Source organism: Xiphophorus couchianus, chromosome 18 (assembly GCF_001444195.1).
Source record: "Xiphophorus couchianus chromosome 18, X_couchianus-1.0, whole genome shotgun sequence".
Taxonomy (NCBI): Eukaryota; Metazoa; Chordata; class Actinopteri; order Cyprinodontiformes; family Poeciliidae; genus Xiphophorus; species Xiphophorus couchianus.
In genome coordinates, this window is record NC_040245.1 from 23,257,566 (window position 1) to 23,269,765 (window position 12,200).

Sequence of the window (12,200 nt, forward strand, 5' to 3'; positions counted from 1 at the left end):
GCTCACAGATAGCTCCCACATATCTCAGTGCCTCGTAGCATCTCTCCGGCTCTCCTTCCTTCTGTCACTTCGAAACCATCTGAAGCTGCCGAGAAGACCAACGGCACACATCTCCATAGCAACGCAGTCTTAATGATGGCAACAAGCGTGACCTGAAGATTTTGTCTGAAAACGTCTGGGAGAGGGACGGCGTGTGAAGCCACAGCTCAATTGAGTCCTCAGTTCTGGCCTCTAATTTGCCTCTGTCTCACTTCTCCTTCCACTCGTTCGTCTCTGGCAGCACTCTTCCTCTTTTCACACGGCAAATAATGAGGCTGAATGGATACTTGATCTGACAGGTCGGCTTCCTCTGTTCGGTTGCCACGAGAAGCAAATCAAATCTAAACCACTTAAAAGACACGCCGCACACACTCAGAAGCACACTTACACCGCTTGTAACAACCTGAGACCAACCTCAATTTTGATGTTATTATCTCTGTGCTGCCCTGTAGTCGCCCTCGTGGAACAGAACAGGTATGGAGAAATAAGAGAGAGCGCTTTTTCTAAATCTTACACCTCTTTGAGTCTCCGGTTAGGCTGTCCTCTTGTTCTCGCACTCTAATGTTTGTTTTACACCTTTATTTCAGCTTTTAATATGATGTTTTTTGTCTTTTCTGACAAAAACGGCGAATGCTTGCATTAAGTAGGAGCCTGTACTCTTTGGGGGCGTTGCGAGAAAACAAACACGAGGTCTCGAGAGAGTATTTCACGATACAACTTTAACTGTAGGAAAGAGTTTTATACATAAAGCAATTTATTTTAAATGTTTTTATCATTTCCTTTTTTAAAACTCTAAATATAAACAAATGTTACTACTTCAATGTAAAAACATTTATTTTTTTAGGACTTGCTACGTAAGAGAATAATATCCTATTTGAGAAACCTCGTGACCTTTGCTCATATCGACAGACGGGCCCACTCCACTCCACTCCACTGCTGAACTCATTTGTCATCACGTCTGTTTCTGACCCTGACAAAATCTTTACTGCACATGTAGCAACTTCCAGGTTAAGAGACAAAATAGCTTCACACAGATTTATTCCAAAAAGAAGGAAATATTGTGTATGTTTTGTGTAGTCTTTTTTTTTATCTTTCTACTTGTCATGTTCCGTGTTTTTCTGTGTGTTTATTTAGAGTTTTCTGTGTCTCTGTGTTGTCCTGTTCTCCCCTCAATTACTCCCAGATGTTTCTCGTTCCCTAATTACCCCCTGTGTATTTAGTGTCACTTGTGTGTCTGTGTCTTTGTCGGGTCCTCGTCTAATGTGCGCTCAGTCCTTCGTGAGTCCAGCCGTAAACCAGTTGCTACTGGCGTTGAGCCCTGGCTTCCGCTCAGTCGTGCTGCCTGTGTTATTGGACTTGTTTTGGACTGTTTTTCACGTTTCTTTATCATTAAAACAACCATCAATCATCCAACCTGGGTCTAAAGCGTTTGCCTCACCACCCTCAACACACCGTTTCATGACACTACTCCTTTAACCTTTGGAGATAGTTCCCTCTCATCTTTAGTAGGAAGAAACGATCGACAAAAGATACAAATAGCTAAACATCATAGATTCTGTTGTCATTAAATACCAGTAGGTTAATTCAGTTTTGTTAAAAAGACGTAACCTGAGTGGTTGTTTTGCACTGAATGTAATTTAAGAATCTTTTTTGTTTCTAAAATGTAGTTTAAGAATCTTTTTTGTGAAAACCCTCCACAGACAAAAAAAGACAACAATTTTTCTGGCAGCTAAACAATCGACAGAAATTATCTTCAAAGCTTTATTGTACTGAAAAACGTGGTTCATAAGTTTAGAGTATAAAATTGATTAAAACATAGTACTGATTGTTGCAATCTAAAAGCTGTTAGCTTATTTGCATGAACAAATGGAGTAATGAGAGGCTGAACCAGAGTGCCATTTCTTTATGAACCGCCACCAAACAGCGGTGGCGGTTCAGGAGTCTAAACGATTTAGACATCGTTTAGACTCCTAAATGATGTCTAAAGTCAATACTGATGGATTGTTTGCGCCTCGACTTTCTCGAATATTGTTTTTGTAGCACTTACAGATGCAAAAGTATTTAGTACTGCTGGATTTTATATGTTAAAATATTCACATTTTCTGTATCTATTTGCATAAATTTACTTTTTGGAGCAATTTCTCTCCTGTGTTTTGAATTCCCTTGATTCTCCATTTGCCTTTTACCTAATTAGAAAATGAATCAGTTTCTCTGGGATCTGCTGTTTAAATTTAAGCTCTAATTCCTGAACACAACATGGGCGTGTGGATTATGGCGCTTTGTTTTTGGATGGTTTAATTATCAAACCCTGCCTGACATTAAGGCATTCGTATAGAGCAGATTTGCAGTGGACGTTTAGAGAAGAATATGATTATCTCACAATTTATTCCTTATTGGAAAATAGGTGCAAATATTGTGTTTTAATAATTGAACGTGTGCCAGTGACTGAAGTCTCCTTCTGTGTAATCAAATCTTCCACGGAGGCTATCGGTAATTGGGTTCAGATGTCTGCAGTGAGTTTTAGTTCAACAGGTCTACCGCTGCCTCTAATTTATCTTTGTGATTTATGCAGCCTTAAAGAAGCAGGAAATATGCAGAAATAAACTAATTATAAAGAAGAACTGCAGGCACTTCACTTTGACTGAATAGGTCGACTGTGCTAACTTATAAGGCCTCGGTTTGTGTGTGTGTGTGTGTGTGTGTGTGTGTGCGTGTGTGGGTGTGTGTGTGTGTGTGTGTGTGTGTGTGTGTGTGCTGTCTCCCAGCAGCTTGTTAATAGGGATTTGGTTAGTGTGTGACATTTAGATGAAAAATTAGGTTTTCCCCATGTGTGAAACTGTAATTAATGCTTCGGGGTTACTACCTTTTACACAACTGTGCAAAAGTATTCACAATATTTGAACTTTTCAACAGTTTCAGCACATTACAGTCACACATCTGATGCATTTTATGTGATAGACCAACGTAAAGAAATTCCTTTTCAAATCTGAAATGTGTTACATTCTATTACAACCCATTTATTCAACACTCTGGTTTCATTAACTATCTTCAGCAGTGAACCAGTAAGTTAATGAAATCGCCCTGTGTGTCATCACATCTCAGTACAGAAGCTGCTCTGTGAAGATCTCAGAGGTTTTTTTAGAGAGTATTAGTGAGCAAACACATGATAGGACAAAAAAGCTATGAACCAGCTTAAAGCAAGATTAGGCTAGAAAACAAAATCATAAGAATTAGAAAACTGTTTAATTTATTCTCTGACGATGGAAAGAATTTGTCGCCAAAAGAGCACTTATTGGATTTCTTGCTAAGACGTTCACGATGAGAGGTTGACAAGATCTCCAGCTCAGATTGTTGACAATAAACTATGAGTTGTGACTCTACAACTTATTGGAGAAAGCAACAAGTAGCAAATATACATATGCTTAGAGCTCCAGCAGGTCTAGTTCAGTACTTGTTCATGCTTTAAAATGGCCCAGTTAATGTCCAGACCTAGATCCAGTTGAGATCAGGAAAAAATATTGCGCACAGCAAATTTTGCAAAGAAGAATTTGACAGGGAATTCAATTGTAGCTGTAATTGCAGAAAAGGTGGAAAATATTTATTTATTGATTTAGTACCTTCTGTCATCTGTGATGTTTAATTTTCTGATACTAGAACAGCTGATTGCGGTTTTCTGTAGTTTGTGTGTTTTTATCGTGCTTTGTGTCAAGTGATCATGTAAAGCTGTGGCCAACTGGGGAGCGATGCTGGTAGTCCATGAAAAACCAGCAGCAACCTGAGCTGAAGCTGATCAGTTGTCGCACCCAACTGGGAGAGAACATCTTCGTGAATCTATCGATTCTGTCTCCATGAAACTGGTGGAGGTACAAAGGTGTCGGACGTCTCTTCTCACCTCTCCTCTTTCTTCTTCTTCTGTCTCCGTTTTCCTCAGAGACCAAAGCCGAGCTTGAGGACCTCATGGCAGACATCAAGAAACTGGCCAACAAAATTCGCTCTAAATTAAAGAGTAAGTCATTGTTGTCTTCGTCTGTTAACGTTGTGTTGGTTAACAAAAACGTGAGCCTGGGACTGAGACACATGGGGTTTGGGTGTTTTCTTAAACAATATGGAGCAGTTCATTTAACAAACGAAAGACAAATAGTCAGGAATAAAATCAGATGTTCCTGTTTTTGTGTGGAGGAGGTTCCCAGCAGAGGAGACCTGCTGTTCAGACTGTGAGGTGCTCAGCCTGCAGCAGCTCCCAGACAGCTTCATTTATTCATGAAGGTTTCGTTCTCCAGAGGCAGAAACATGAGTGACTCTTATTACTGAGGTGCTGATGGCCGGAAGTCGCAATTATTTACATTTCTGTTAGTAACATTGTAGTCAGTGGTCTGCAAGTTCTAGCTCGGAGTTCAGATTAAAATAAATCAGATCACACCAAATAGACTTGGGTTCTACATCCATTTGACTCGCTAGCCACAAGTGATCAATAATTTTAATTATTAAAAATGTTCTGGATTTGTGTATTGTTTTTTATTCATGCAACAGAATCACTCTAATGGTGCGAGTTTTTTTTCTAGCAGTGGGACTTGATACAAAATTTGACTCAAGTACAGCATGTGTAATTATTTAAACACCATTAATCGCATTTTAACCACAAACTATAAGGTGGCAAAATAAATGCTGTCAACTCAAAAACACATTTTGATGCTAAATTCTTGAATAAATAGGCATAAAAGCTCAATCACAAACCTATTTATAGTTTTTAATCTGTTATTTAGGTTTTTTTTCTACACATTCATCTCCAGCTGATCCACATCACTGCTGCTCGCATCCTGACTAAAACCAGGAAAATGTAGCTCAGAAAATAAACTATTAGATACTGATGTTAGTCTATAAATCGCTGAATGACTTAGCCTCAAAATACATGAAAGACTTGCTATTCTTGTATTAGCCTTAAAGCAGCATCAATTTCTATACTCCAGTCATCTGGAACAAACGTCCAGAAAACGTCAAAAGTGCCGAAACCCTGAGTTGTTTAAAATCAGGGCTAAAAAGGACATTTGTTCAGAGTTGCCTTTGACTGTTCTAGTCATAATATAAACTGAAACATCATCAATTTTAGTCTGTAACCCGACTTTTCTTCACTTTCATTCCTTAGAGTGTAGATCATTATTATGTTTTCATTATGTAAATCACTTTGAACTGTTTTTGGATAAAATGTGCTAAATCGTTGCTATGTGACAACTCTGCCTGTCTTTATTTCATTCATATGTCAAACTTCGCACTGCGACAAGTCTTATGAGAAAACACAATTTCTCTGTTGATTTTATACCGATTTATTATTCTAATGGATGCAGTCAGAAAAAATCTGTCAAAAGCAGACAGATGGCTGAGATTTGGGGAGGATGCACTGCTGCAAATCAGCTGTCGATATTTCTTATGGAAGACATTTGTTCAATAAAAAAACATTTGAGAAGCACTTTGTTATATTTTATGGAGCATTTTAGTCCAAAATTATTCATAACTCTGGTAGATTTAATCATTTCAAAATACATTCAGGAAAGATTCTTATGAACGACAAATACATAATAAAACAAGGACTTTAGGGAAAAAAGAAGCAACTGGGGAATTAATTAAATTAATAATTGATTCTAGAAAGATTGTAAAATTAATGAAACTTCATGGAAGATTTAAAGGAGGAATGAATCATCAAGAAAGGATTCAAGAAAGAGTTTTATCATAATTAAATAAAAAAAATGATTGATGTGAGATTAAATAAAATAACTATATAAAGCACTAATTAAAAAGAATATTTAAACAATAAAAATGAAAGAAAATGGAATAATAACTTAGAAAATTATATAAAAAATGGTGCATGCAGTGCAATAAAACTTGAATCAAAATAGATTTTTTTTTTTCCTTTGAGTTTGTTTGAGTTAATTGAGTCGATTACTGATCAAGTGTCTTTATTGTTATTTTCTGTTGTTCAGAAACAGAACGGCCCTAAACGGCCGGTTAAACCTGTATATCATTCATTATTGTTACCTGTACATAACTGTTTTATTTTTGTTCTTTGAGGTTTTTAAGTCATTTTATTTTCACTCTGGATTTTAGTATGTACTTTTTTGCTTTTTGATCGGTTGCTTTTATAAAAACCCTTTATTGTTATTTTCTGTTGTTCAGGTATTCAGCAAACCATTGAGCAGGAGGAAGGGCAGAACAGATCGTCAGCTGACCTGAGGATACGCAAAACACAGGTAGAGTTCAAGCAAACACCAAAGGCTTTAGGAACATTTTCTTTGTAATCTAACTGCAGCTATTTTTCCTACTTGGATGAAGTATTTCTTCTTCTTCTTCTTCTTCTTCTTCTTCTTCTTTCTCGCTTCCCCAGCACTCCACGCTGTCGAGGAAGTTCGTCGAGGTGATGTCGGAGTACAACACCACGCAGTCGGACTACAGAGAGCGCTGCAAGGGCCGCATTCAGAGACAGCTGGAGATCAGTGAGTAGATCAACTAATGCACACCGAGGACAGGTGATAAATTGTTTCATGGTAGTTAATGGTTTACTATTAACTCCAACCCAAAGCTTTTTTTGAGGGGAGAGGGGTGTGGGAGGTTTTGGCACTAAAACTCTCCAGAGCAGCTCAAATGTGAATTGTCTTTTTCACTTGTTACAATCATTCATGCTCTGAAATGTAAAAGTAGGATTTAACTGTGCTCTAATTTAAAATTAAATCTGGACAGCAAAAGTATCAGTGACTTGCATTTTGTTGAACCCGAATGCTAGAAGACCAGAGAAAGAGGGGTGAAGTGAAAAGTTTTAATGATGAAATAAAAGGACAAATTACTTTTAAAAAAACAACTAAAATTGGGCTTTTTAAAAACAGTGGGATCCGTGACACAGAAACCAGGTGAGTAAAAATAGGAGAATGCTGAACAGCTAAAGGAGAAAATTGATCAGAGAAGGAGACTGATCAGAGGAATCTGAATCAAAACACTACAGGAACTTGAACGTATAACCTGAAATGTAACAGAAACAAGAACTAAGAAAGAAGCCAAACACTAAGGATGAACCATGACAAGACCTAAATGATAAAGAATACAGAAAAAAGAAATGAAAAGAATATGGAAAGACATTAACAATGATAAACAACTCAGAAATGTTAAGAAAAACTTCCTAAAAACAAAAGATAACCAAACACAAACACACCCTGTTGTTGTTACAGAATGATATATTAATATATTTTATATTATATATTTTGAGTTATATTAAGTTTTCTCCAGATTGTTTGAAAGTTTTTTTTTTGTTGAGACTCTGAGCTGATGTCAAAAACTTTAATCAGTTACTTTCTTCATGTGAGAAAATATGCCTCAGTCATAAATTTTCTTTCACAACCGCGTATTCAAGGTTCAGTTCACACAAAATAAAACTGAAATTTTTTGTCTTTTTCGTTCAAGAACTTAATTACAGTACCAGAGGGCTCTTTGTTCTCATTTATGTCCTAAAATGATTACATAAAATAAAAAAAATAAAGCTGCTTTCGTTCCCACTTCGTTTGAAGTGACTTTCAAAAGTATCCACCTGTTTTATGGTTTGCATCATTTCACTTAGCATGTCTACAGCTTTGAACATTTCATTTTCTTTATATTGCGAAGCAAACAACAAGTAGGAAAAATGGAAAACTTCAGCGTGCATAATTATTCTCTCCTCTAAATTCACTGCTTTCCATAATCATCTGTTGCAGCAATTACAGCTGCATGCAAGTCGCTTTGGATGATTTTCTCTGAGCTCACTTCATCTTGACGCTGGGATTGTTGCCCATTCCTTGAGGCAAAACAGCTCCAGCTCCTTCAAGTTTAACAGTTTCCACTGGTGAACAATATTCAGCAAACTGCAGAATCAAATTTTTCTCTCATTTTGGAGATTTTTGCTAATTTCCTCTGCAATAGGAGCCTAAACTAGAAGAAAATGGCGTGTTCCAAATTCACTGCAGAAGAAAAAGTGGACATTGAAAATGGACAGTTTATACAGAAATTGACAGAACAATGCATCATTTCTCCCGCCAACCATCACAAGAGCGATGGGCTTACTTTGGCAGGATTAGACGTAATAAAAGTTTCCAATTTATAACGGCATTTTAGGAGAAACCAGAGGCATATTGAAGAGACCGTTCCTCTTCAATATCTATGCTCTCCTCTTTCCCGTCGTGCTGAATGTGTCAGATGAACTGACAGGTATTAAATATAAGCTCTTCAATCCTGGACCAGATGGACGATTCCTCATTTAATACATGATGCAGTTGCCTAAATGTAGACAAGGCATAACTGCGTCCATACAGAGATGAACGCCATGACTTATCTAGTGGTGATAGCTGAGGGAAGACCGGACACATGCAGCAAGTTTATCTCCACTCTATGCACCACTTTCTAGACAACAATGGAGCTCACAGCAATCTGTGGGTCTAGTCAAAGGACAAAAACACACCTTATGAAGTCAAACACCTGAGTCACTTTTTCCTTGAGCTCTTCCAGATGCGCTCGGGTTTGAGTCATCAGCTGCTGAAATCACAGGAGGCTTTCACTGTCGCCAAGGAAGGGATCACACACAAGCATCAATGGAAAAAAACACACACCGAAAGACAGGCAGCACTTTGAGTATGCAAGAAAAACTAATTATTTACGTGTCCAAGGGAGGATTTTCCCCATTCTTTAAATTCTGTTTGTCTAAAGATTTAATTCCTTGCGTCCCAGCTCCAACACCTTTCACTGGTTTGTGTGTGAGAATCGATAAAATGTCACACACTGAGGGAAACATTCAGTCTCTGTATCGATTCTGCCTCAGCTTCTCTCTTTTCCCCGCTTACCTCCGCTCTGGCCTGATGGGTGCAGACATGAAAAGGACAAGAAAGAAATGCAGGAGCGCCCTGTAAACGTCATGTTGGAGGATTTCAGCTCCAACATAACGATGCCGCTATTTAGGGTTGTAAAATCATCCATCCGTCCAAATAAATCTGTTTGTCCACTAAAACGTATGTAGAAATGTATATGTTGGTATTTTAGACCTTAGTTGTTAGTTTCTGTGTGCTGTAAGCAGCCAGGCCGACCAAGCCGAGGAGAGGTTGACCGCAGGAGTTGCAGGGTGTCTCTCTGACATTTGATTATTGTTTTCCATTTCCCATCGGACCGCTCCACTAGCTGCTCGATCCGGCACAGGAAATTGACTTTGATGTGGTCAAACAAAGTCTTCCTCACCTGCACAGCAAATCTGACGTGAGCTGTAACCTTTCGTGTAAGATTAACAAGAAAGAGTTAATAAAAGCATTCTAATTATTGACAGGAAAATACAACCATCGGAACCTTGAGGACCTTTTTCGTCTTTTGTTTCTGCTGCACAAACGTTTGTGCTCTCTGCTCCTCGAGGACGACGCTTCTGGTTCACCAAACACAGGAAATCAAATAGTGCAATTACTGCCAGCAAGGTAGTATTAAAGATTTAATGGCCTATGAACACTATGGGTGTAGTTATACTTCTCAGCTTCATATTGGACTTTTCAGGGTTTGGGTCTCCATGGCAACAATAACGAGCCTCCCTGGGAGCTTGTAAGGGCTTTAAAGAAAACGACGACGTGTCTGTGCGTGTGTGTGTGCTAATGCTTTGCATGTAAAAAGTTTTTATAAATAAATTGGAAATGTGAACTCAAATAAATTCCTAAGCTGTTTAGTGAAAGTATATGACCACTTGATGCCGCCTAAATGGAAATTCACTGGTGTGAATAGAGTTGATTTGCTTCATAAATGTCTAGCCCAGTGGGCCTGAAGTCTTGTAAAGTTTGACTGATGCTTCATCTGTGTTCTTTCCAAAACAGAGGGTTCGTTTTCAATCTCCATCATCCTCAAAGTCTTGGTCAGACGCACGGCTACGCACACACTCTGATGACGTCATGGAAGGAGGCTTTTGTAGTTGCGCTCCTGCTGTTTGGAGTCTCACATTAGAGCAGTGTTTGAGCAACCTGCCTGGACAACTGCATAATCTGAGCTTTCCAGAAGCCCTACTTTCCACTTTTATGCTTGTGGGGTGAACAGGAAGAAATTTGGGGAAGGCTATAGTACTCGCTATCAATACCATAATCAGCCCACCCCGCCTTTTGCTCCTCTTTATTGCTGTAAGCTCAGCTTGGCTCACTGTGAGGTTTTTATCACACACTGAGTTGCGATAAGTCATCTAAATGCTGATCGTATTGAAAGAGTTTCTACCAATGCAAAAGACAACTTTAGAGAAAATCAATCTGTTGCTCTTTGGCAGAATAAATTAAAAATATTTAGATTTTAATGCATTTTTGAACTTTTATTAGATTTAATAAAAGTTGGAAATTATTTAAAGGGGCAGTATCATGTAAAATCGACTTTTTTGAGTTTTACATCATGTTACAATGTTATTCCCTCATCAGAAATATGTCTGGTCTTGCCTTGATTCTTGCATGCATGTTTGAGAAATCCTGTAATCTCCTCCTGTAAAAGAATCTCTTTAGCCTCCCTCCAGTTTTTATAGCGGGAAACACACAAATAGAGTTTCATTCTGGTGGTTTCACTAGTTGTCTTGGTTTCACCAGGACAATGAGCCAGCATGTGCTGAGTGGAATGCAGCCATCATTATTTATAAATACACACAGTTTTCCCTACTGTGGGACTGTGCAAAACAAATGGGCAAAAATATAATTGTTCTCTGTTTTTTAGATTTGCGGTAGCCTAGATTTTGACATTTATTTACATACAATACATCCATTTAATACTGTTAAGCATCACTTAATATTGCAGTTTGCTAGGGTACTGCACATTGTCCTACTCCACAGATAACAATCTTTATGTCGACACAACCCTTAAAGATGATTTTATCCCTCTGAATATAAGCGAGCACTAGGGAGGTTTCCATCTGCAGACCAGCATCCTGAGATGTATGGCAAGAGAAAGGAGGCAGGCTGAGGACCAATGAGTTTCTAGATCCTTGAATACATTAGGAAGATGCCCACACTGTAAGGAATTGCTAAGTGAATGTCTAGAAACCTAGAGTGCAAGAAAAGGAGCAGGTGAGACCATCATCAAGCACCAACAGATTGAGAAAGAGTTGAAGAAAGTTTTATGTATGGACTGGAGGAGGATGCAGAATCGCTAATGTGAGGCAGGACAGGAACAGTAGAGGTCAGGACCTGGCACACCACACTGGACTCAAGATGCAGGCTGTATAAAAATGAATAATCTAGCATATAACATCAGGGTGTAAAACACTGGTAGGCAAGCCTCTGTAACCAATATTATACAGGACTTTATCTGTCGAGTGCAGCCCGGAGGCTCAGAGAGGAACTACAGAGGTTGTGAGATTAGAGGCCTCAACGTTGTGAGTGTTTGTTGGTGCATTTGGCCTTTTGACCCCAAGGCTGGAGGAGTTGGTGCAGCTGGTTCCAGTACTACCCTCTGAGAATGTGCAGTACCCTCAGAGAACAGTCATAGGAGCAGCAGCTTCCACAAGGCTGAAGTGGAACCGCCATGTTGAATTTGGCAAATTAGGAGTTATTATAAATATATATTAGGAAGATTGGCGCATTACACCAGAATATTGTTCATTACTATTAGGTCAAAAGAAAGCTGACATAGTTATTCATGCTTCTTTTTTGTTGCTGTGTTATAGCATAGTTTTGTGACTTATATAAAAACTAAACTTCCCTCCACAGCTAGAAACTATCTAGAAACTAGGTTTTCAAAAAAAAAAAAAAAAATGGAGCAAAAACCTCTTTTGTGAGCTGCACATGGACCAAGTAGAGATTTAATATGTGCATGGAAACGATTTCGAAATGATGCTGACAACATCTGACAGAGACGTGCTGTAACAGTGGGAGTAATGGACCTCCAGAGTAGCAACTCTGCAGGCGGTTTCCGCATTCACACTGTAGGATATTACAGGAGATGTAGAAAAACTGTTCATGAAGTAGGGCAACTCTGCTGGGGCAAATAAAAGTGGACAAGGAGCAAATGCAGCAGGAAGAGACGGTGACATACACAAGGATTAGTAGACGGAGGGAGACTAGTTACAGAGAGGAGCTCAAAAACAAGAAGCTAAACTATTATGATGTACCTTAAAGTCATTTAAACACACTGATAGACTGATTTTAATAGGAAAATTT

The 12,200-nt window shown here is 38.6% G+C and overlaps 1 protein-coding gene across 6 annotated transcripts in view; it reads left to right on the top strand.

Annotated features, from left to right (window-relative positions):
- Positions 1–12,200, top strand: part of stx1a (syntaxin 1A (brain)) — a 61,340-nt gene that overhangs the window by 39,771 nt on the left and 9,369 nt on the right. For all 6 annotated transcript variants that reach the window (XR_003599125.1, XM_028045816.1, XM_028045818.1 and 3 more), the window contains exons 4-6: positions 3,971–4,045; positions 6,208–6,281; positions 6,416–6,524. Coding sequence is in view for 5 of the 6 variants with exons in the window: in XM_028045816.1 (XP_027901617.1) it covers positions 3,971–4,045; positions 6,208–6,281; positions 6,416–6,524 (258 nt within the window). In the remaining variant the exon portion in view is untranslated. The remainder of the gene's footprint in view (positions 1–3,970; positions 4,046–6,207; positions 6,282–6,415; positions 6,525–12,200) is intronic.